At 44.4% G+C, this 26,492-nt stretch overlaps 1 protein-coding gene across 3 annotated transcripts in view; it reads left to right on the forward strand.

Annotated features, from left to right (window-relative positions):
* LOC147368193 (C-type lectin domain family 4 member G-like) overlaps positions 1 to 25,710 on the forward strand; it is a 36,712-nt gene extending 11,002 nt beyond the window's left edge. The window contains exons 2-5 of one of the 3 annotated variants that reach the window (XR_015166540.1): positions 17,846 to 17,950; positions 19,817 to 19,883; positions 19,978 to 20,129; positions 20,983 to 21,216. Coding sequence is in view for 1 of the 3 variants with exons in the window: in XM_086408673.1 (XP_086264799.1) it covers positions 19,978 to 20,129; positions 20,983 to 21,085; positions 24,973 to 24,974 (257 nt within the window). In the remaining 2 variants the exon portion in view is untranslated. Of the gene's footprint in view, positions 1 to 17,845; positions 17,951 to 19,816; positions 19,884 to 19,977; positions 20,130 to 20,982; positions 21,217 to 24,972 lie in introns of those variants that run through there. The other 2 variants (XR_015166539.1, XM_086408673.1) reach the window with 2 other exon arrangements.
* Positions 25,711 to 26,492: the final 782 nt, after the last annotated feature.

The raw sequence follows: 26,492 nt of genomic DNA on the forward strand, positions 1-26,492 counted from the left end.
TGGATCAGTGTTCGTAATAGTGAACTGTCCTGTATCTTATAGGGTGCTTGGCAACATTCCTGGCTTTGACTCACCAGTTGTAACAAATAAAAAGTATCTCTGGATGTTGCCCAATGTCGCCCTGGGGGCAGAATTTTCTCTGCTTGAGAACCACTGCTCTAAAATCTTTGAGCAAATAAAGAACATCAAACACACGTGCTTTGGTTACATATAAAAATAGCATATTATTCACAGTATATTTTTGAGTCCCTTTCCACCACTTAATAGGATATTGTAGCAGTTTTTTATTTCCTTCTGATATGGTGCAGTAATGGGAAGCACCAGCTCACTAGGTAGTGAGTTTCCAGTTATTACATGTATTCAAGTGATGGGCATCAGGAATGTGACTGGGGGGTGGTGGGTGACATGTCTCTTCATTGGATGGAAAGCTGGATATGCTGACTTTGCTCATGCCTCTCTGCACACAGAATCCTGCCATGACTGCCCCCTGAATTGGACAGCCTTTCAGGGCTCCTGATACTTTTTCTCCTCGGACAGCCTCACCTGGACCCAGGCTAATGATGCTTGTGCCCAGAAGCTAGCTCACCTGGTTATCATCAATATCCAAGCAGAACAGATTCAAAAGAGAAAGGCAGACACTTAACAGGGTGGGGGAGTGATTCTAAAATAATTTGGGGGTTCATTTCCCTGTCCCCTTTGGACACATAATACTCCTAGTGTGGTCTTTAAGTCCTGCCTCATTTTGCCTGAGGGCTTCCCTGGTGGCTCAGATGGTAAAGAATCTGCCTGCAGTGCCGGAGACCTGGGTTCACTCCTTGAGTCAGGAAGATCCCCTGGAGAAGGGAATGACACCCCAGTCCAGTATGCTTGCCTGTGAAATCCCAGGGACAGAGGATCCTGGTGGGCTACAGTCCATGGGGTCACAAGAGTCGGACACAACTGAATGACTAACACGCGCACACACACACACACACTTTGCCTGAACTCAACCTCACTGCTCTGATATGCAGGGTATGGACTCTGTGTACTGAGTCCTGTCCTCAGGCTCTGAGTCACATGGATTTCCCTGCTTGGCGTGCCCTTCCTCTTGCTGTCTGCATGGAGAACTCTTAGTCACCTGTTAAAACCCCAATATAGACATCCCTTCCTCCATATATTCTGGTGGCATCATCAGAGGCCTTCTTCCTAGCACTTCATGTTGTATTGAGGTGTCTTGATCATGAGTCTGGGTCTGGGTTTAATAATCTCTGTGTCTCTGAGGCCAGGAACAAGGCTTGGCCCAAGTAGGGCATCAAGAATATTCTTTGAATTGAGTTTTAAGCCAGAAATATTCCTACTGCCTTCAGGTCAAATCCCTTGCTCTGACATGCACTATCCTTAAGGGGGACTCACAATATTTATCCAGTGCTTCTTTCTGGGGGCTCATGCTTCACACAATTTACTCTTCTTTAAAAATTAATTAATTAAATTTAGTTTTTGTTGCACTGGGTCTTTGCTGCTGTGCATGCGATTTCTGCAGTTGCAATGAACGAGAACTCCTCATTGTGATGGCTTCTCCTGTTGCAGAGTACAGGCTCTAGGCACGGTTTCATTAGTTACGGCACAGGTTCAGGAGCTGTGGCTCATAGGCCTGCAGAGTGTGCAGGCTTCAGTGGCTGCAGCATGTGGGCTCAGGAGCTGTGGCTCACTAGCTCTAGAGCTCGGGCTCAGGAGTTGTGGTGCATGGGCTTTGTTGCTCCGTGGCATGTGAAATCTTCCTGAACCAGGGAATGAACCCATTTCCTCTGGACTGCAAAGCAGATTCCTATCCACTGCATCACCAGGAAAGTCCCAATTGACTCTTTTGATCTTGAGAATATACTAGGAGGTGGAGACTCAATACTTTCCTTTGTACGGATGGGGAAACCAAGGAATGGGTAACTTGTCTGAGGCCATATGACAAGCACACAGTGGGTCTGGAGTTTGGAGTCAGGATGGAAAGCAATGCTCTTTGAGGCTGCATCTGTCTGTCTGCCCACCTGTGGGTTCCTCTGCACATTAGCCCTCCTCAACCCCCTGGACCTCGATCCTTTCAGCTTTTATGGAATTCCACCTTGCGAATGTGCCTTTTCCCATCTAAGACTCCCTGACATCAACTGGGCATACTCTTCCAGGGCCAAGGAGTTGCCCCAGGTGGACTGATGGTTCAACCCCCACCTACACGTGAGTCTCCCTGTCTGGGATGCAGTTTCCCTCTGCTACACAAAACAGTATCCCTCTGAGAGACTGAAGGACTTTTAAGGACTGAGTTTATGACTATAGTTATTCTCCTTTCATTCATTCACAATTATGAGATCACCCGCAGCAGCTCCGAACCACCTGACATCCTTTCTATTATATCAGCTATTGCTATTCTGTTACTCAAAAATAGTTTTCTCAGTTTAAATGCTTGAGAAACAGTGGATTTAATGCCGGTCTGGTTTCTTTGTTGCAGAACTTCTCAGAGCCTCCAGTGTGCTGAGGTGTGAACTGGGCCTACTCATGAATGTGTGTTCAGTTGCTAAGTTGTATCCGATGCTTTGCGACCCCATGGAGTGCAACATGCCAGGCTTCCCTGTCCTTCACTACCTCCCGGAGTTTGTTCAAATTCATATTCATTGAGTCAATGATGCTATCTAGCCATCTCATCCTCTGCTTCCCCCTTCTCCTTTTGGCTTCAATCTTTCCCAGCATCAGGTTCTTTTCCAATGAGTCAGCTGTTTGCATTAGGTGACCAGAGTATTGGCACTTCAGCTTCAGCATCAATCCTTCCAATGAATATTCCTCTAGGATTTAGTGGTTTGAGCTCCTTGCAGTCCAGGTATAACAATGTAGCACTTGACAACTGTATGAGTTTTCTGTGACTACTGTAACAGAGCACTAGAAACGGGGTGACTACAAACAATAGAAATTTATTCTCTCACAGTTCTAGAGGTTAGGAGTCCCAAATAAAAGTGTTGGTAGGGCTACATTCCCTCCAGAGCTTCTAGGGTAGAATCCTTCCTTATCTCTTTCAGTTTTTGGTGGCTACAGGTGTTCTTGGCTTGTGGCCACATCACTCCAGTCTCTGCCTCCATCTTCACATGGCCTTCTCCCCTGTATATGTATCTCCTTTTCTCCTTACATGGATACTTGTCCTTGGATTTAGGGCTCACTCAATTCAAAATGATCTCAAGATCTTTCACTTAATTGCATCTTCAGTTCAGTTCAGTTTGGTTGTTCAGTCATGTCCAACTCTTTGCGATGCCATGGACTGCAGCACGCCAGGCTTCCCTGTCTGTCACCAACTCCTGGAGCTTACTCAAACTCATGTCCACTGAGTTGGTGATGCCATCCAACCGTTTCATCCTCTGTCATCTCATTCTTCTCCTTCCACCTTCAATCTTTAAAAGATGCTTGAAAGACCCAGCATCAGGGTCTTTTCAAATGAGTCAATTCTTCGCATCAGGTGGATATGAAGATCAGGCTGCATCTTAAAAGATGCTTTTCCCAAGTAAAGTCACATTCATAGGTACCAGGGGCTAGGATGTAGGCATATCTTTTCTTTTCTTTTTTTTTTTAACTTTTTATTTTGTATTGGGGTATAGCTGACTAACAATGTTGTGATAGTTTCAGGTGGACAATGAAGGGATTCAGCCATATGTATACATGTATCCATTCTGCCCCCAACCCCCCTCCCATCCAGGCTGCCACATAACACTGAGCAGAGTTCCATATGCTTCCTTGGTTCCAAGGACCAAGAGGTCCTTGTTGGTTATCCATTTTAGATATAACAGTGTGTACATGTCCATCCCAAACTTCCTAACTATCCCTTTCCCCCAGTAACAATAAGTTCATTTTCTAAGTCTCTTTCTGTTTTGTAAGTAAGCTCATTTGTATGTTTTCTTTTTAGAGTCCACATATAAGATATGTTATATGACATTTCACCTTCTCTGTCTGACTTACTTTATTTAGTATGACAATCTCTAGGTCCATTCATGTTGTCATCAATGGCATTATTTCATTCTTTTTAATGGCTGAGTAATATTCCATTGTATATATGTATCACATCTTCTTTAGCTCCCTGCTGATGGACATTTAGTTTGCTTTCATGTCTTGGCTATTATAAACAGTGCTGCAATGAACATTCAGATGGATGTATCCTTTCAAATCATGTTTTTCTCCAGATATAGGCATATCTTTTTCTTGGGGACAAAATTGAGCCCACTGTACCTCCCCAGAATTTACCTGTATCCTCACCTTCTTTGTCTTTACTTGTGATGTTTCCCTCTGCTGCCTCGCGTTTTCCTGTCTATATGGGTCCCAGCCCAAGGCAGAAGTCATCTCCACGGTAAACTCTGAGCTGTCCAAGCACTTGCTGTATATTTAACAGGCACCAGTCATCACCTTTTCAACATACTCCAGTTTTTGCAAAAGAGGAAAGCAGAGGCTCAGAGACATTGAGATAGTTGCCATGGTCACATAGATAATAAGTGACCAAAACTAGAATTTGGACAAGGTCTCTCTGGCTTCAGGGTGAAAAGGACCTCAGAGAAAGGGAGAGGGCTAGAGGGATGGGACAGTCAGAGAAGGTGGCCAAGAAGCTTGGAGACCCTCAGCTTCTCTGAAGACCATTGTCTATTGTCACTTCTGTTTGAGCTCAGTGTCTCCACTTAGAGAAAAGGAAAAAAAAAAAAAAATATAGGAAGGGGTTGACCAGATGGCTACTGTAAGATGGGCTCAATAAATTACTTCTATTGGGGAGCTCCAAGAGCCTCAGGGCCAAACCCTCACTCACAGAGGGTAGGGCTGAGGAACTCCAGGCCCTAACCCAACTTCTGAGGGATTTGGTGGGCTTCTCTTTACAGGAACTGGGATTCCAGTGAACTGTATGATAATGGAACTGTCCCTGCCTGCATTATGATGCTCCACCATGGGCACTGGGGTGACTTCTCTTGCAAATCAGAATCCCTTGTTTTCATCTGTGAGAAGTGGCAGAGTTGCTGACTTGGGCCCCTCCACTCCACTCCTCAGGACTGATTTACACTACTTGCAATGCCTCCTCAACCCTCCATCCCTGTCCTCTCTGACTACTGAGATCCCAGAGGCAACAGTAAAGACTTTTCTCCAAAGTCCAGCTTCCTTGTCTTGGCACAAGATTTGCTCACCCTTTATCTCCTTTCCTAATTTCTGCTGAATAGAAGAAATTCTCCAGGAGCAATCTCAGGCCGATCCCTATAGGAAGATTTTAATGATCACCCCCACGAAATCCAGATTTGGCCATGTTCTTTCTTGAGAAAATGAAATGGGAATTATGGGAATTTCTGTGTGCCACTGTTAAGAAGGAGTCTTAAGAGTCTTATGTGTGTGTTGTTTTGCTCTTGACACAAGACCAGCTCTTCCTAGAGAGGGGTCACTCCTTCAACCTTGGTCCTGCAATGAAGAAGACCCTCTCAGGGAAAGCTTCTGCTGAGCCATGACGAACATTGACATGACCAAGAAATGAAGCTTTGTGGCTGTCAGTCACTAAGATTTTGAGGTCACTACTTGTTACTGCAGCATATTTAACCTAAGCTGACTGGTCTAGGGAACCAAGTTTCATTTCATAAGATGCCCAGACCTGGAGCTTTCTTCTGACATTAAAAAACATGATGCTTGTGGGTCAGGGGTGACTGTATAAGAGACAAAAACTTAAAGTGGTCCATTTTCAAGGACAACTAACCTAGAGTGATAGCCTGCTGATGTAATAGCTGTCAGGATACTTGCATGGGAAAATCCAAAGAGAGAGTAATAAATCCAGGTGACTTCCTCAGGAAGATTGTTAACCCTGTAGTACTCAGTCAATAAGGGACTGGGGGAGGGACTTGCATGCTGAGTGGATAAAAACCCCATTGTAAGTACTCTGGGTGAGGCTGCCCACCAGACACCGGATCTTGCAAGACGGTTATTAAAGCCTCACTTCTTTCTGCTCTTCATGTCTCCAAGTCCATCCCTTGCGTTTGGGCCAGTGGGCTTTATTTCCCACAGCTGGACCCCTCAGATTCATTTAGCATTACCACTAGCTTAGCCAGCCCCTCCGTCTTCCTTTTCAGTCTCTCCTAGGGTCCAAGCTCCTCTCTGGTTCCCAGGGAGATTGTTCTAAGACATCTCCAAAGCCCCATTCCCAGTCTGGCCTCTTCTCTTTCTCTATGTCCTTCATACCTCCATGCATTTGTTCCTGTGGTTTCCTTTGCCTGGAATACTTTCCCTGCTCCTAGCTTCTCTTGGGACATCTCCTCATTCTTCCTTAGGTCCATCGCAACTAGGACCATCTGCCTGGGCTACTTGGAGTCTGACACTTGCCTTCCTCTCTTGGAGTACTTTATTAACTTTGTGATTTTGATCTATATTAGGTAGATGCAGTGGATCTACAATCTATTTTTTAAAAATCTTCAATCCTTTAATGTGACCTCTATCCCATTAAAAAAACCTTTTAATCTCTTAATTATGCATGGCTTCCTTCTGTTAATTCTAAAACATATGACAGTTTCCTCCACATTTGCAAGCCTGAGTTCTTGAAGCCGAGACCTGTTGGAAGTACAGGCATCTGGCATGGGGATTAGGAATGACTCTTCCTTAGACTTGGCCCAGACTCACTTATATACAGGCTAGTGTATCACGCATGGCTACATAGTCATGGTACAACAAAGTCAGAATCTGTAGGAACAACTTTTCTCCAGCAAATGTAATTTTGAATTAGCTAAAATGGCAATTAGGTTTGGTCATGGCTCTTTTTCTTTAGAAGCTGAAACTTCTGGATGGAATCCATCTGGATGAGGATGGATACGGTGTGTGCCTATATCCCTGCTGTGGAGAAGAGAAGACATAAAATACAATTCTCTTCAAGGATCTTGGAAAAGAGCTGTCAGAAAGTGGGAGTGGCTGCTTGCTTTTTTTGGAAAGTTTAGCTTAAGGTCAGCTATTGAAGAAGATGCAGTTTCTAGGCTGACCAGATGCCCTGCAATGATTCAGTGAAACGGGTCAAATTCTATGCTTTCTTTCAAAAATTTTTAAAGATTTATTTATTTTTGATTGTGGTGAACTGTTTACCACAGATTGGGACTTGAACCCAGCCAAAACCCTGCTTGGGACTTGAACCACATGGCTGGGACCCAAACCCCCCAGTCAAAACCTTGCTTGGGATGCAAACCCAGCCAAAACCTTGGTTGGGACTCAAACCCATGTGGCTGGGATGCAAAATTTCCCCTGGTTAGTTTTTATAGGCTGGGTAATTTCATATGCTAATGAGTGGGAGGATTAGTCCAACTATTTTTGGGAAGGGGTGGCGATTTTCAGGATTTGAGCCACCGACTCCGTGGCTTTTAACAGCCTTGGAACTGTCAGGGCACCTCTGGGTGTGTGCTTTCACTTGCTGATTGAGGATCAAGGTCTAGTTTTGTCTGCCCTCTTGGTCCCATTTGATTATAATCGGTTTATGTTGTGTCCTGTGTCATTCTTTCAAAAGCTGTGCCCTACCCCTTTCCCTCCTCTTACACTGGGTCTTTGTTACCGCTCACAGGCTTGCCCTAGTGGTATGCCGGCTTCTCATTGCAGTGGCTTCTCTTGCTGTGGAGTAGCTCTAGTCACGTGGTCTTGGTTAGTTGCGGCTCACAGGCTCAGTAGTTGCAGTGCCCGGGCTTAACTACCCCACCACATCTGCAGTCTTCCCACACCAAACCCTATGCTTTCTTTGGGTGCATTTTGCAACTGACTTATTCCCTAAAAACTCACACGTACCTACAACATGCCACAGTGATTAAGAGCCAGGATGGACAAAGCTGTCCCTGGGTTGCCTTCTTGGGGCTTTGCAGTCTTAGGGAAATTAAACAGATAGTCTTGTTTTGCTGTTCAGTCACTGAGTTGTGTCTGACTCTTTGTGACCCCGTGAACTGCAGCAGGCCAGGCTTCCCTGTCCTTCACTATCTCCCTGAGTTTGCTCAAACTCATGTCCTGTTTAGGCTTCAGAGACAAATCAGAGCAGGCCTCTGACCTTGCTTCTAACTGCCTGGACACTGCCCTAACTGTGAGTGACCTGACTGCCTGCTGAGTGCAAGCCTTGTGGCACCACAGATAAGATAGGGGATGGACCTTGAGATCATTGGGCCCCTGAAGGGGGTCTGGCCAACCAAGCCCCAGCTTAACAACATTCCAAGTTTTATAGGATAAAACGAACAGTATTAACATGAAACCAGAACTGCAGTCCATGGGGTTGAAAAGTCTTCGCATCAGGTGGCCAGAGTATTGGAGTTTTAGCTTCAGCACCAGTACTTCCAATGAATATTCAGGATTGATTTCCTTTAGGATAGACAGGTTTGATCTCCTTGCAGTTCAAGGGACTCTCAAGAGTCTTCTCTAACACCACAGTTCTAAAACATTAGTTCTTCAGCATTCAGCCTTCTTTATGGTCCAACTCTCACATCTGTACATGACTACTGGAAAAGAACCCAAAGAGAAGTGGACAATTCACACTGATGGCTAGTTACTGTTTCTTTAAAGAACTAAGCATGTCCCAGAGAATTTAGTTGAAGGAATGTCTTAGCGTGTCCACTGCAAGCAGTTAGTAGAATTAATCTGAGCTGGTCACCTCCAGCCCCACCCCAGTGTTCTTAGAGCATATCTGCCACTGCCTGTGGCATCCCTCTTGGAGGTCACAGAGAAATAAACAAGGTTAGACCCTTATTTATTTATTTTTGTCTGTGCTGGGTCTTCACTGCTGTGAGTGGGCTTTCTGTAGTTGCAGCGAGCAGTGGCTACTCTCTAGTTGCAACGTGTAGGTGTCCCACTGTGTTGTCTTCTCTTGTTTTGGAGCATGGGCTCTAGGCTCAGGGCTTCAGTAGCTGTGGTGCATGGGCTTAGTTGCCCTGCAGCAGGTGGGATCCTGACCAGGGATCGAACTTAAGTCTTCTGCATTGGAAGGTGAATTCCTACTCACTGGGCCACCAGGGAAGTCCCAAGGTTAGACTTCTTTACTGATATTTTTAAAGAGCCCAGTAGGACACTCACCCTGCCAAATTCCATTGGCATAACAATCCTTGGAAGCCAATTCCAAGTTTCATTACTGAACAAGCAATAGGATTTCCTGTGACAACTGGGAGCTCATTAAAATTCAACACACAATTCCCATCTCCACATTATTTGTACAAATTAAAGAGTCCCTAAAGATCAGTCATAGAGCTTTGGGAAAATGAGGTCTGATGCAAGCCTCAGGACTGAAGTGGAGACAGAGCCACAGTTTGACTCTACTGTAGAGAAATGGTCCCCAGATAGTTTTCCTGCTTAGTCTCAAGCTCAAACTTGGGCGTTTGATTAACACCAAGAAACACAGGTGGGAAATGAAGGTGATCTTTACTTGACCCATGCACCAAGTGCACAGAGCCAAATGCTACAGCCTGCAATGTGGTGCCCTGTACAGCAGATCCATAACATGCAAAGCACCTGGCTTCTGGGAGCATCCCGTGCCGCCTATCATATACAGAGGTGAAGGTCTCTGGAGCTCTGAGGGCGGCTGGTGCTTCTACTTCCATCATAATGCTCACTACACTGTGGTGTATAAATAATTGATTGACACCTTTCCATCTCTCCACAGTAGACTGGTATCCCTGAGAGGGTAGGACCACTCTGGGCTTGCTCACCATTGTGTTCCTATAACCAAAAGTGAGGTCTGGCTCCTCACTGCTCAAAAGATATCAAAGAGGCAAGATTGGTTTGCTTCATGCTGTATGCTGGCAATCGAGGGGCACAAACACCTGTCTAAAGGATAACTGCTTCCCCCAACCCCACCCCAGACAATCAGTGGGCAAAAGCTTTTATAGGCTGAGGGAAGGGGGCTACATGCAGAAACAGTACCATCTCTGATGGTACTCTGATGGTATCAGCTCTGATAGTCATCTTGAAATTGGTCATTGGTGGTCTGGCCAGCATCGTCTTGATTCTTTTAAGTACAGTTAATCTTCAGTTCCAGGGCTGATTTGTTTCCATTTCTTGAGGCCAGTTCTTAGAATTTGTCAGCTTATGTCTTGGCTACAGTCTGGTCATCATGTAGTTAACCTCTCCACCTGGTGGGGATTTCACTATCCATCAGATCAGATCAGATCAGTCGCTCAGTCGTGTCTGACTCTTTGCGACCCCATGAAATGCAGCACGCCAGGCCTCCCTGTCCATTACCAACTCCCGAAGTTCACCCAGACTCACGTCCGTCGAGTCAGTGATGCCATCCAGCCACCTCATCCTCTGTCATCCCCTTCTCCTCCTGCCCCCAATCCCTCCCAGCATCCGAGTCTTTTCCAACGAGTCAACTCTTTGCATGAGGTGGCCAAAGTACTGGAGTTTCAGCTTTAGCATCATTCCTTCCAAAGAAATCCCAGAGCTGATCTCCTTCAGAATGGACTGGTTGGATCTCCTTGCAGTCCAAGGGACTCTCAAGAGTCTTCTCCAACACCACAGTTCAAAAGCATCAATTCTTAGGCGCTCAGCCTTCTTCACAGTCCAACTCTCACATCCATACATGACCACAGGAAAAACCATAGCCTTGAGGATATGGCTCAGAGTATTATCTATAGCCCTTGAGAAAGAACTAAATGTTCTTTAGTTCAATGACTAAATGTCTATGTTTAATGACTAAAAGATGAAGAGGTTAGAAAACATCACCAACTCAATGGACATGAATCCGAGCAAACTCCGGGAGACAGAAGGACAGGGAAGCCTGGTGTGCTGTAGTCCATGGGGTTGCAAAGAGTTGGACACGACTTAGCAACTGAACAACAATGGCTAAACAATTGTTATTTGGTCTCCTTTGACTGCTTTCCTTTGTTTCTACATTTTATCACTTCTCTGATTAAGCTTATTCTTTGACAAAAGCTTTCCCACAAACAAAAGGCAGGCAGAGGATGGGGGCCAAGGACCACAGCATCTGGCTGTGTTTAATTCCTATACCTTGGTGTCTGATATGCTCATGCTCAGATGCTCAGTCGTATCTAACTCTTTGCAACCCCACGGACCATAGCTTGCCAGGCTCCATGTCCATGAGATTTTTCCAGCAGGTGTACTGGAGTGGGTTGCCATGCCCTCCTCCAGGGGATCTCCCCAACCCAGGGATCGATCCCATGTCTCTTGAGTCTCCTGCATTGGCAGGCATATTCTTTACCACTGAGCCACCTAAGAATCTCTAATAAGTGCTCAATAAATGCTGAGAAAACAAGCAGAAGAATCTCTCATTACAACCCTGTGGACAGTCTGAGACCTGCAAAATCCTTCTGAAATATGAATGGCTGTTCTGTAATTTATCTGAAACATACTTTTCTGGTGTGATTATCATTGTTGGAATCCATTGCTTTATGTTGTGTTACAGATTGTATCCCTTGTGTACGTGAGTGCCATCTACTGGTTCTTGGAAATATGGAGTAAGTTCCTTTGCAATTGGACTCCTGTCAGTTTGAGCCACTCTCCTTTCCTTGCTGCCCAAGAGTCCTGTCAGACTGATCTTCTTTTCCTCAAGGGAACAATCACCTCCCTACCTCAGTGCCTTTGCACATGTTATTCCTTCTGCCTAATGCACCCTTTCCTTTCTTATACCTCTGCAGCAAATGTCTCAGCTGAAATGCCACCTTCGGGACTTCCCTGGTTGTCCAGTGGTGAAGAATCCGCCTACCAATGCAGGGGACATGTGTTCAGTCCGTTGTCTGGGAATATCCCACATACCGAGGGGTAACTGAGCCCGTGCTCCACAACTACTGAAGCTCATGCTCTGTAGCCTGTGTTCACAGCAAGAGAAGCCACTGCAGTGAAAGCCCATACACCGCAACTAGGGAGGAGCCCTCACTCACTGCAACTAGGGAAAGCCCACAACTAGCAAAGGAGAACCAGCATAACTACAAATACATAAATAGAGAAATTAATAAAACTGAGGTGCCATCTTCTCCATGAAGCCTTCCTAACCTTCCCTGTTCTCTATGCATTAGGTTGTTAAGCTCTCATAGCCCTTTGCCTTCCCTTCCTCAAACTCCTGACATTTTTGTCTAGATTCAGTTCTTCATCATCTACCCTCTCCCCCTGCCTCCACTGTAGTGTCATAGAAACAAGTATGTCTGTCATGCTCAATGTGGTCTTCCCAGTGAGGGGATTAGCGATAGGCTCTGATGTTCCATACACATCTGTTGAATACATGGTTTCTGGGGCTGGACTTCCTTTGAGCTGGAGATAAGAATTATTTCATGCATAGTACTGCTGGTCACGCGTATCAAACTATCCAGCTTATGTGGCCAGTTCTGACTTTTTCCAGTTATCAAAGAGCAGACCAAGCATAAGGTTCATTCCTTTATTTATTTAAGCAAAGAGGAGAGCAAAATGTTGACCAAGGGTTTGAAAAGCCCTTCAACGTAACTGTCCAATCCTTTCTTTTAAAAATAAGGTAATCCTATTAAAAACATTTATTTATTTGGTTGTGCTGGGTCTTATTTGAGGCACATAAGATCTCCGATCTTCTTTGCAGCATGTGAACTCTTACTTGCTACATGTGGGATCTAGTTCCCTGACCAGGGATTGAACCCAGGCCCCTTGCATTGGGAGCACAGAGTCTTAGCCACTGGACCACCAGGGAAGTCCCAACTATCCAATCCTTAACAGAAAATTTTCCCTAAAATATTCATAATATACCTAGTTTGTGCTAGAGATCACTGGGGCTCAGATTTCATATCTAAGCAGTCCTGAACAAGGGAGAGAGAGAGAGACAAGTGCATACATCATTCAGGATATTGCAAAATAAATACAATGAAGATGCAACAAACTCCTGGGACAGTCACAGTCCCTTTTCCTCCTCTGAAACCAATTAAGATAAAAGACATAAAAAGGAAATCCAACTGTTATATTGTCATCAGTGCTAAAGGTTTTCTGCTAGATTCATATATTTGTGACCAGATCAAATACACATGGGAAGTTGCCAACACATTCCTTAACCAAAGGGTTTCCATATCCTAGCTATTGTAAATAGTGCTGCCGTGAACACTGGGATACTTATGTCTTTCAATTCCTCAGGGTATATACCTAGTAGTGGGATTTCTGGGGCCTGGAAGCAACCTAGATTCCATCAACAGATGGAGGGATAAAGAAGCTGTGGTACATATACACAATGGAATATTACTCAGCCATAAAAAAGAATGCATTTGAGTCAGTTCTAATCAAATGGATGAACCTATAGTCTATTATACAGAGTAAAGTAAGTCAGAAAGAAAAAAGAAATATCAGATATTAATGCATATATATGGAATCTAGAAAGATGGTAGTGAGGTACCTATTTGTAGGGCAGCACTGGAGATGCAGACATAGAGAACAGACTTACGAACACAGGCCGGGGAAGGACAGCGAGGGTGAGACGTAGGGAGAGAGTAACATGGAAACTTACAGCACCATGTCTAAAACAGATAGCCAATGAGAATTTGCTGTATAACTCACACAGGGGCTCTGCGACAACCTAAAGGGAGGGGAAGGGGTGGGAGGTGGGAGGGAGTTTCAAGAAGGAGGGGACGTATGTTTACTTATGGCTGATTCATGTTGATGGATGGCAGAAACCAACACAGTATTGTAAAGCAATTATCCTTCCATTAAAAATATAAATTAACAAAAAATTAACTTAAGGTCTTGGTGCAGTAGAGAGAAGTAGATGAAGAACATTATTCTTAAGGGAGGAATGAGTTCCTCATCTGCCAGAGGAGGGCACTGAGGAAGGTCTCACTGCAGGGGCTGAGGAATGTTTGGGGGAATGAAATGAGTGGAAATAACATTTACTGGTCATCTTCCAAATCAAATCCAGGATAGGTGGAACCTTTGTGGCCCTTTTCCTAAGCCAGTGCATTGCTGCGTCTCTGCTCCCTGCAGGATGAAACTCCAAGTCCAGTAATTCATGCCTCCACTGCCTCAGCATGTGGACATGGTCCAGCCATGAATTTCCCTGCTTCATATTTTATGTATACATGGACATCCCTGGTGACTCAGCAGTGAAGAATCCACCTGCCAACACAGGAGACTGAGGTTTGATCCCTGGGTCGGGAAGATGCTCTGGAGAAGGAAATGGTAACCCACTCCAGTATTCTTGTCTGGGCAACCCCATGGAGAGAGAAGCCTGGTGGGCTACAGTCCATGGGATCACAAAGAGTTGCACACAACTTAGTGACTGAACAACAACAACAATATATACATTATATATATATATAATATATATTACAGATATATAAAATTAGAGGATAGTTGCTTTACAGAGTTGTGTTGCTTCTGCTGTACAACATGAATCAGTCGTGACTATACATATATTTACACCCTCCCTCCCACCCTCACCCCACATGCCACCCCTCTAGGTTGTCACAGAGTACCAGACTGGGCTCCCTGTGTTTTATAGCAGCTTCCCACTAGCTATCTATTTACACATGTTCCTATTTCCTACTTCCTACTTTCAATTTCAGTTCTTGTGCCTGGAATTTCTTTTTCTTTGCTGTCTGCTGAGAGAAGGCACATTCATCATTTTAAATACCAGAGAAAACGTTCCTTTCTCTATATTGCCCCAAAGCAACCAGCAGGTGTCTCCCTCATAGCCATTGTGCTAGGTCTGCCGGATGGTGGGTCTGGGACTGGATGTCATTTCTCTGTGTCTCCAGGGCTTGCTGGAGTCACAATAGTGATCCAGTTTATGTCTCCGGAATGAAATTCAGTGGCAAAGCCACTTCTAGTGCCCAAGAGTCCACACTCTCAAACTGCCTTTCTTTTCTTAAATTTGTTTTTATTTTACCTTCTTTGGCTGCACTGGGTCTTAGTTGCAGCATGTGGAATCTTTATAATAGTGGCGTGTCAACTCTTAGTTGCAGCAGCCATCCAGTTCGGGATCAAACCCAGCTGCCCAGCACCCCCTCCCCCCACCCCCCACCACCCACATTGGACATGCGGGATCTTAGCCTCTGGACCACCAAGGAAGTCCTTTCAAATTGACTTTCTTTCTTTTGAAAGTGTATTTATTTGTTTATTTTTAGTTGCCCTGGTCTTTACTGCTGTACCTGGGTTTTTTCTGGTTGTGGAAAGTAAGAAGCATAAGCTGGAATCAAGATTGCAGGGAGAAATATCAATAACCTCAGATATGCAGATGACACCACCCTTATGGCAGAAAGTGAAGAGGAACTAAAAAGCCTCTTGATGAAAGTGAAAGAGGAGAGTGAAAAAGTTGGCTTAAAGCTCAACATTCAGAAAACGAAGATCATGGCATCTGGTCCCATCACTTCATGGGAAATAGATGGGGAAATAGTGGAAACTGTGGCAGACTTTATTCTTTTGGGCTCCAAAATCATTACAGATGGTGACTGCAGCCATGAAATTAAAAGACGCTTACTCCTTGGAAGGAAAGTTATGACCAACCTAGATAGCATATTCAAAAGCAGAGACATTACTTTGCCAACTAAGGTCCATCTAGTCAAGGCTATGGTTTTTCCTGTGGTCATGTATGGATGTGAGAGTTGGACTGTGAAGAAGGCTGAGCGCCAAAGAATTGATGCCTTTGAACTGTGGTGTTGGAGAAGACTCTTGAGAGTCCCTGAACAGCAAGGAGCTCCAACCAGTCCATTCTGAAGGAGATCAGCCCTGGGATTTCTTTGGAAAGAATGATGCTAAAGCTGAAACTCCAGTACTTTGGCCACCTCATGCGAAGAGTTGACTCATTGGAAAAGACTCTGATGCTGGGAGGGATTGGGGGCAGGAGGAGAAGGGGACGACAGAGGATGAGATGGCTGGATGGCATCACTGACTCGATGGACATGAGTCTGAGTGAACTCCGGGAGTTGGTGATGGACAAGGAGGCCTGGAGTGCTGTGATTCGTGGGGTCGCAAAGAGTCAGACACGACTGAGTGACTGATCTGATCTGATGTTAATGTACTATGCATTTACCCCAAACTCTGTCTTCAAGTCAGTTCACCTAAAGGCTCAGATTTAGGCTCAGAACTGACTTGACAAACCAGTATGTTATACATTGTTCTCCTAATCTATGTTAATGCAACTATATATTTGTATGGAAATCTGTCTTTCTTCAAGATTCATGTCAATCGTTTTTATGGCCTGGGATGACTCACCTGGTACCATTCTCTGAGTTTTTCCTTTCTTTAATTAGCAGGCTGCTAGTAGCTATATGACATCCAGCTAAAGACTAGCAGGGGGGTACTCTTTCTGCCCCCTTCTAATGTCTATGTCAGAAGCTTTCTCTATCTCTTTTACACTTTAATAAAACTTTATTACACAAAAGCTCTGAGTGATCAAGTCTTGTCTCTGGCCCCAGATCAAATTCTTCTTCTCTAGAGACCAAGAATTACAGTGTCTTTCATGGTTTAGCAAAAACCTTTCATCCTCAGCATTAAATGTAAGCAATAAATTCAGTTCAGTTCAATTCAGTCACCAGTTATGTCCGACTCTTTGTGACCCTATGAATCACAGCACGCCAGGCCTCCTTGTCCATCACCAAATCCCGGAGTTCATGCAAACTCATGTCCATCGAGTTGATGATGCCATCCAGCCATCTCATCCTCTGTCGTCCCCTTCTCCTCCTGCCTGCAATCCCTCCCAGCATCAGGGTCTTTTCCAATGAGTCAACTCTTCGCATGAGGTGGCCACAGTATTGGAGTTTCAGCTTTAGCATCAGTCCTTCCAAAGAACACCCAGGGCTGATCTCCTTTAGAATGGACTGGTTGGATCTCCTTGCAGTCCAAGGGACTCTCAAGAGTCTTCTCCAACACCACAGTTCAAAAGCATCAATTCTTCGGCACTCAGCTTTCTTCACAGTCCAACTCTCACATGATCACTGGAAAAACCATAGCCTTGACTAGAGGGACCTTTGTTGGCAAAATAATGTCTCTGCTTTTGAATATGCTATCTAGGTTGGTCATAACTTTCCTTCCAAGGAGTAAGCGTCTTTTAATTTCATGGCTGCACTCACCATCTGCAGTGATTTTAGAGCCCAAAAGAATAAAGTCTGACACTGTTTCCACTGTTTCCCCATCTATTTGCCATGAAGTGATGGGACCAGATACCATGATCTTCGTTTTCTGAATGTTGAGCTTTAAGCCAGCTTTTTCACTCTCCTCTTTCACTTTCATCAAGAGGCTCTTTAGTTCTTCTTCACTTTCTGCCATAAGGGTGGTGTCATCTGCATATCTGAGGTTATTGATATTTCTCCCGGCAATCTTGATTCCAGCTTGTGCTTCATCCAGCCCAGCATTTCTCATGATGTACTCTGCATATAAGTTAAATAAGCAGGTGACAATATACAGCCTTGACGTACTCTTTTTCCTATTTGGAACCAGTCTGTTGTTCCATGTCCAGTTCTATTGCTTCCTGACCTGCATATAGGTTTCTTAAGAAGTAGGTCAGGTGGTCTGGTATGCCCATCTCTTGAAGAATTTTCCACAGTTTATTGTGATCCATGCAGTCAAAGGCCTTGGCATAGTCAATAAAGCAGAAATAGATGTTTTTCTGGAACTCTCTTGCTTTTCCCATGATCCAGCAGATGTTGGCAATTTGATCTCTGGTTCCTCTGCCTTTTCTAAAACCAGCTTGAACATCTGGAAGTTCATGGTTCATGTATTGCTGAAGCCTGGCTTAGAGAATTTTGAGCATTACTTTACTAGCGTGTGAGATGAGTACAATTGTGCGGTAGTTTGAGCATTGTTTGGCATTGCCTTTGTTAGGGATTGGAATGAAAACTGACCTTTTCCAGTCCTGTGGCCACTGCTGAGTTTTCCAAATTTGCTGGCATATTGAGTGCAGCACTTTCACAGCGTCATCTTTCAGGATTTGAAATAGCTCAACTGGAATGCCATCACCTCCACTAGCCTTGTTCGCAGTGATGCTTTTTAAGGCCCACTTGACTTCACATTCCAGGATGTCTGGCTCTAGGTGAGTGATCACACCATTGTGATTATCTGGGTCATGAAGATCTTTTTTGTACAATTCTTCTGTGTATTCTTGCCACCTCTTCTTAATATCTTCTGCTTCTGTTAGGTCCATACCATTTCTGTCCTTTATTGAGCCCATCTTTGCATGAAATTTTCCCTTGGTATCTCTAATTTTTATGAAGACATCTCTAGTCTTTCCCATTCTGTTGTTTTCCTCTATTTCTTTGCATTGATCACTGAGGAAGGCTTTCTTATCTCTCCTTGCTATTCTTTGGAACTCTGCATTCAGATACTTATATCTTTCCTTTTCTCCTTTGCTTTTCACTTCTCTTCTTTTCACAGCTATTGGTAAGGCCTCCTCAGACAGCCATTTTGCTTTTTTGCATTTCTTTTCCATGGGGATGATCTTGATTCTTGTCTCTTGTACAATGTCACAAACCTCTGTCCATAGTTCATCATGTACTCTGTCTATCAGATCTAGTCCCTTAAATCTATTTCTGACTTCCACTGTATAATCATAAGGGATTTGATTTAGGTCGTACCTGAATGATCTAGTGGTTTTCCCTACTTTCTTCAACTTAAGTCTGAATTTGGCAATAAGGAGTTCGTGATCTGAGCCACAGTCAGCTCCCAGCCTTGTTTTTGCTGACTGCATAGAGTTTCTCCATCTTTGGCTGTAAAGAATATCATCAATATGATAGAATACTGAAAAAGGAACTCCCCAGGTCAGTAAGTGCCCAATATGCTACTGGAGATCAGTGGAGAAATAACTCCAAAAAGAATGAAGGGATGGAGCCAAAGCAAAAACAATACCCAGCTGTGGATGTGACTGGTGACAGAAGCAAGTCTGATGCTGTAAAGAGCAATATTGCATAGGAACCTGGAATGTCAGGTCCATGAATCAAGGCAAATTGGAAGTGGTCAAACAGGGGATGGCAAGAGTGAATGTCGACATTCTAGGAATCAGCTAACTAAAATGGACTGGAATGGGTGAATTTAACTCAGATGACCCTTATGTCTACTACTGTGGGCAGGAATCCCTCAGAAGAAATGGAGTAGCCATCATGGTCAACAAAAGAGTCTGAAATGCAGTACTTGGATGCAATCTCAAAAATGACAGAATGATCTCTGTTCATTTCCAAAGCAAACCACTCAATATCATGGTAATCCAAGCCTATGCCCCAATCAGTAATGCTGAAGAACCTGAAGTTGAACAGTTCTATGAAGACCTATAAGACCTTTTAGAACCGACACCCCAAAAAGATGTCCTTTTTATTATAGGGGACTGGAATGCAAAAGTAGGAAGTCAAGAAACACCTGGAGTAACAGGCAAATTTGGTCTTGGAGTACGGAATGAAGCAGGGAAAGGCCAATAGATTTTTGCCAAGAGAACACACTGGTCATAGCAAACACCCTCTTCCAACAACACTAGAGAAGACTCTACGCATGGACATCACCAGATGGTCAACACCAAAATCAGATTGATTATATTCTTTGCAGCCAAAGCAACAAATTAAATACTGTAATGTTTTGGGAAACAAATCTTCCACTAGGTTTTGATCAGCCTTTCTCTATGGGTCTCTCAGTTCTACAGGGTCTGGCAGATGCTGGACAGAAATGGGACATCATTCGGGGAGAAATCTGGTAAATGGAGACTGTAAGGGCAGGCAATGGTAAGGAGATGGGGTGGTTTGAGTGGTGAAGATCAGAGTTTGGAGAGGGAGGTTGCTCTTTCCAGCACTGTTGATGGCAGCAGTTCTTGCAGCATAGGAGTGTGTCATGTAGGTTATTTCAATCAAACACCTGTCACGGTTGATGTTAACACAAAGTCTGAGGCAACCCTGCTTTGCATTCTATCTCTGATAAGGTCCATCCCTTCAGTGGACAACTATGAAGCTAGTGTGTTTCACTTTTGCAGTGTCAAGAATGAACAGGTGAGTCAAGGTCAAGTCATTTCATTGGTGTCTCCATTCAGTGACCAGAGCAGCTACCAGACCCAGCCGACCTGACCTCTTTCTCCTTTCCCAGAATCCTCCTGTGAGTCCTGCCCAAAGACCTGGAAGGCATTCCAGGGATTCTGCTACAATTTTTGCCCTGATGAACTCCCTTGGCTCAAAGCCATGGGTTGCTGTGCTGAGGAGGGTGCTCGCCTGGTCATCATCAACAGCCAGGCAGAGCAGGTGAGAAGGAGGAAGGGGTGCTTTGGGGGTCCTTGTGGCCAGCACAGACTGATGTCCTTGTCCCTGTAGAATCTCATGCAGATCTTCATTCTGTGCTTCATATTACATATCCACTCTCATGGCAAGTAGAGTTGGTTAGGATTATTCTCTGTCCTGATTCTGAGTGATTCCACCTGCTGGTCCTTCAATCTGATGTGTCCTCCCTCTTTTAATCTATGTGGATAACTATTCCTTCTTCACTATCAGATCAAACATTGTCCCTCAAGATCTTTCCCACCATCTATTCTTTAACAGTAGACTGTACTTCCAGATCACGGATCCACCTCCCCACACATGGGAAACCTGCAGAAAAAGGGTTGGATCTGACTCATCCTTGAGTCCATAGTGCTTGGATCCAGACTGGACACACAGCAGGGCTCAATATTTGTCAGTAGAATCCATGCCAGAACCACTTCTACTGGGGAGAAGTGACTGACTGCTGACCCTGTCAATCATGCCCCTGAACAATACTCCTAATTACATCTTACCCACTGCTCAACCAGGCACCATTCTGGGTTCTTACTCCCTCATTGACTCTACAGAGAAATTCTGGAAGGCACCTGCCACTGATATGCCCCTATTAAGATATTCATCCTGAGGGTCATAAGTGGCTGTAATTTGCTGACCAAATAGGTCATCATAATTGTAGAAATGGAAGTCTTCCTGATCTTTCAACCCGTGTGCACAACTACTACATTACACGGCCTCCCAGCCCAAGATCTCTAGGCATCCGTCCCATTCATGGCCTGTTTTCTCCACATTCCCATCTCTGGCTGCAGCGTTTCTTGACCTAAACTATCTTCTACCCACACAGGAATTCCTGAGTCCAAAGAGAGATGTCACGTACTGGATTGGCCTCAGAAAACAGTCTTCCATTGACATCTACAAGTGGCAAGTCTACAAGCCCCCACCTTCATGTGAGTCCCACGGAGGACTTGGAACTCAGTCCTGGCTCATTTGTCTGCTGGATCTTGGAAGATGTCTTCTCACTGATAGTCTTTCAACTGCCTCCAGGGCATAAACCAAAATGCCTGTCAAATCTCTATTGTTATGCTTGATGTTATTTTGTTACTTACGCTTGTGTGTGTGTGTGTGTGTGCGTGTATGTGTGTATAAAACATCCTTTAAACAACATTCTTTATTGTAGGGAGTCACAGGACCTTTGATGCATGAAAGAGAATACAGTACAGTAAGTCCCCAACATACGAATAAGTTCAGTTCCAGAGTGCTTGGTACATCCGGTTTGTTTGAAAGTCCAAAAAAGTTAGCCTAGGTACTCAACAAACAAAATTGGCTATACAGTACTGTACTGTAATAGGTTTAGAGTAGGTTCACTGTACTGTCATAGGGCTGCCCTGGTGGCTCAGATGGTAAAGAATTCCACCTGTGACTCAGGAGACCCAGCTTCGATCCCTGGGCCAGGAAGATCCCCTGGATAAGGGAATGGTAACCCACTTCAGTACTCTTGCAGGGAAATCCTACAGACAGAGGAGCCTGGTGGGCTACCGTCCACTGGGTCTCAAAGAGTTGGACACAACTGAGTAACTAACACAACAGCACCATCTGGTACTTGGTATTTTGGTAAAAGGTTTATAACACTTTTCACACAAATAATATATAAAACAAACAAACAAAAAATAAAGAAAACATTTTTATTATTATTTTTAAATGTTATTTTATATTGGAGAATAGGTAATTGACGATGTTGTGATAGCTTCAGGTAGACAGCAAAGAGACTCAGCCATACATATACATGTATCCATGCTTCCTCAACCTCCTCTCTCATCCAGGCTGCCACATAGCATTGAGCAGAGCTCCCTGTGCTATACAGGGAGGAAATGGCAACCCACTCCAGTATTCTTGCCTGGAGAATCCCGTGGGCAAAAGAGCCTGGCAGGCTACAATCTATGGGGTCCGCAAGAGTTGGACACAACTTAGCAACTAAACCAACCAACCAAATTGTTGGTAAGAAAACATTTGAAATCTTACAGTACAGAACCTTGAAAAGTAGAGTAGCACAGTACAATAGTTGACACCCAGGGGCTGATATTGAGTGAACAGGCAAGAACAGTTACTGACTGGAGAAGGGAGATGAGGTGAGATGATGGAGCTGAAGGATTGTCAGCAATAGGGGTCGGAGGGCAAGCTGCAGTTTCCCTCATGCCTGACTTCAATGGAATGTTCTTTTGCAGGGACTTATTGTACTTTAGGGAGAAGGCAATGGCACCCCACTCTAGTACTCTTGCCTGGAAATTCCCATGGATGGAGGAGCCTTGTGGGCTGCCGTCTATAGAGTCGCACAGAGTTGGACACGACTGAAGTGACTTAGCAACAGCAGCAACATCGTACTTCAGGGAGAGGAATAGGCAATGTGTGATGTGCCAAGCTTATTTAGCATTCATCTGGACCTATCCAGAGTCTCAAAGGGTCCTACAGAACACATTTTAAGAATCACTGCCTGGAGGATCCAGTCCTAACTGCTCAGTATATAATTTAATGACATCACTTTCTGATCACCACCTGTCTCTGAACTTTTCTTCATGTCCACACACTTTCTCAGAGCTGCACCCCAAGCCTCCTGGACCACCTCAAGTACACCAGTTTTCCTTCATCCCCACTGCTTCTGCCTCCATTCAGGCCTCAGACAACTGATATACACCCTCATTAAAAACACTTAGTTTGGAATCCTAACACTGGCACCTCTCAGTGCCCACACAGAGAGTACCATTCATCTTCACATTCTCAGCTCCTGCACCTTGTATCCCCTTGCAACAACTTCAGGCCAGATGACTCATCCTTTTTGGAAATTACCTTGTCTCCTATCCTTCTGTTTGCTTCTGCTGTGGCATCTTCTGGAACATATTTTTTTTTAGTTTGGTGTATTGTGATATGTGCGTCAAGCACAAAACACTGTGCCTCATAGAGGAATCCATCCTGTGGCCAGCATGAATTAACCTCTCATGCCCTCTTAATATCTCAGGCATTTCTGTAGATTTTCATGATTGTGTTTATTATAATCTTCTTCAGATTGTTTATGTCTTACCCATCAGATGGGCTGCAGCTTGAGGGCAGAATCAGTATTCTTTTTATATTTATTTATATTTATTTATTTGGCTGCACTGGGTCCTAGTTGTGGCACATGGGATTGTCGACCTTTACTGAAGCATGTGGGATCTAATCCCATAAGAATTGAACCTGGGCCCCCAGCATTGGAATCAAGGAGTCCTAGCCGCTGGACCCAGAGAAGGCAATGGCACCCCATTCCAGTACTCTTGCCTGGAAAATCCTGTGGATGGAGGAGCCTGGTAGGCTGCAGTCTGTGGGGTCGAGAAGAGTCGGACATGACTGAGCGACTTCACTTTCATGCACTGGAGAAGGAAATGGCAACCCACTTCAGTGTTCTTGCCTGGAGAATCCCAGGGACAAGGGAGCCTGGTGGGCTGCAGTCCATGGGGTCGCACAGAGTTGGACAAGACTGAAGCGACTTAGCAGCAGCAGCCACTGGACCACCAGGTAAGTCCTGAGAGTCAGTATTCTATGCATCTGTGACTCCATTACCCAGTATAAGGCTTTGTACACTACAGGTGCTCAACAAACCATTTCAGAATGATTGAGTGTTGCCAACATTTTAAGAGACATTTAGGGAAGAGGGTATGGGATTACTTGACAGCCTGAGCTAATATGTCACGTCTTCAAACTTAATCTTAGAGATCTAGATACATCAAATCTCTTGTCCACTTGTGTGCTGCATGCTAAGTTGCTTTAGTCATGTTTGACTCTTTGTGACCTTATGGACTGAAGCCCACCAGGCCCCTCTGTCCACGGGGGTTCTCCAGGCAAGAGTACTGGAGTGGGTTGCCATACTCTCTACTCCAGGATATCTTCCCAACCCAGGGATCAAACCCAGGTCTCTTATGTCTCCTGCATTGGTAGGTGAATTCTTTACCACTAGTGCCACCTGGGAAGCCCATCCACTTGAGTCTCATTTATTTCATTTGTAATGGAAAGCGGAACCTGGTGACTGTGACGGATCAGTGGGCAACTCCTCCTTAAGGATGTTTGACACAATCTGGAAATGTTTTTGATTGTCACTTTGGAAAGTGGGTGCTACTGGTATCTAGTAGGTAGAGACCAGGGGTGCTCTTCAGTATCCTACAGGACATAGAACAGCCCCTCATAACGAAGAATGATACGGTCCAAAATGTCAGTAGTGCAAAGATGGAGAAACTGTAATACATGGCATGGAGGTTGGATTTGGGGGGATTTCTCAAGTACAGTCATCCCTCAGTATCCACAGGATATTGGTTCCAGGACCCCTCACAAATACCAAACTTGTGATTTTCAACTTCCTTATATAGCACTGGAAAAGACCCTGATGCTGGGAAAGATTGAGGGCAGGAGAAGGGGCAGACAAAGGATGAGACGGTTGAATGGCATCATTGACTTGATGGACGTGAGTTTGAGCCAGCTCCAGGAGACAGTGAAGGACAGGGAAGCCGGATGTGCTGCAGTCCATGGGTTCACAAAGAGTCGGACATGACTTAATGACTGAACAACAACAACAACATAGCAAAGTGGGTCTTGGTATTCCTGGGTTCTAGATTCAAATTTGCTCTGTGGTTGGTTGAATCTGTAGAGATATAACACACAAATATGGAGGATGGACTGTACTTTCCCAGAACCTGGATCCACACTCTGGCGGACTGATCTTGAGTGTGAGAACTCAAAACGGACACGACTTACTCTTCTTTGTTTCTTCCCTGTGGCTAAGGGACATGGCTAATGCTTTTGCGTGTTTTCACAGAAACTGGAGTTCTGAAAGATCATATCCTGATTACTGCGTCTTCATGAAGTTTGGCCATTGGACCAAGTTTGACTGTGGTGCATATTGGCACCTTTATTCAATCTGTGAGAAGCCACAGATCTGCTGAGCCTGCCCCCTTCCCTCTGTCCCCAGGCTCCTGAGAGCCTGTTTTGATGTTTGACCTCATAAGAATCCCCAAACTTCTCTGCACAAATGAATGTCTCTGAGCCCCAATCTTCTTGATAGCATTTTTCTTCCTTTTTGTCTGCATGCTTAAATTCTGCTTGAGGCACATGTAAAATGACACTGAGAAAAGACAATGGGCAAATTGCAACATGTGCAAGACAAATCATGCAGTTTCCCTCTGCTCCCACATGGCATGCATAAATGTAGGGTAATTAGAAAATAAAATGACATAAGAGACATAACTAAATTCATGTGTGTAAGATACGTGGATTTTGAGTGGAAGATATCACTAATTTAAGTATGCATTGGTATCAGGAAATATTAAAGCATTTAAAAATATGTTTGGCATACTAGTGGCATGTTATTTCATTCATATGTTACATTATATGTTAGCAACATATGAAGTATTTATGGTAAAGTAATGTACTGTGTGAGATTTTATTCAAATAATAAATCAAATAAGTGGGATACTTGTATATATGAAACAAATTGGCCAAGTATTTGCAAGTATTAAAGCTAGACATAGGAGTCCATTATGTGTTTCTTATACTTCTGTATCTAGTGGAAATTTCTAAATAAAAATTTAAAGTAATGAATGAAATTCATAATAACACATAAGATAAACAATTGTGTCTGATTCTTTGTGACTCATGGACTGTAGCCTGCCAGGCCCCTCTGTCCATGGGATTCTCCAGGGAAGAATACTGGAGTGGGTCACCATACCCTCCTCCAAGGGATTTTCTTGAGCCAAGGATTGAACCCACATCTCTTATGTCTCCTGCATCAGCAGGCAGGTTCTTTAACACTAGTTCCACCTGAGAAACCCCAGTTGGGTCATATGGTAACACTATTCTTAATTTTTTGAGGAATCTTCATACTGTTTTCTATAATGGTTGTACCAATTTACATTCTCACTAACAGAGCATGAGAGTTCCCATTTCTCCACATTCTCTCCAAACCTTGTTATTTCTCGCCTTTTTATAACAGACATTTTAATGGGCATGAGGTGATGTCTCATTGTGGTTTTGATCTGCATTTCCCAGGTGGTGCTAGTGGTAAAGAATCTGCTTGCCAATGCAGGAGACATGAGATGTGGGTTTGATTCCTTGGTCAGGAAGATCCCCTGGAGGAGGGCATGGCAACCGACTCTAGTATTCTTGCCTGGAAAATTCCATGGACAGAGGAGCCTGGCTGGCTATAGTCCATAGGGTTGCACAGAGTTGGACACAACAGAAGCAAGTTAGCATGCATGCAGTGATTGTTGATGTTGTTGCTGTGCTCAGTCACTCAGTCGTGTCTGACTGTTCAATCTGACTTTTGCAATCTGGATCCCC

This window comes from Bos grunniens, chromosome 7 (genome assembly GCF_055505025.1).
Source record: "Bos grunniens cultivar Pamir isolate PY7600 chromosome 7, Bosgru_T2T1.0, whole genome shotgun sequence".
Taxonomy (NCBI): domain Eukaryota; kingdom Metazoa; phylum Chordata; class Mammalia; order Artiodactyla; family Bovidae; genus Bos; species Bos grunniens.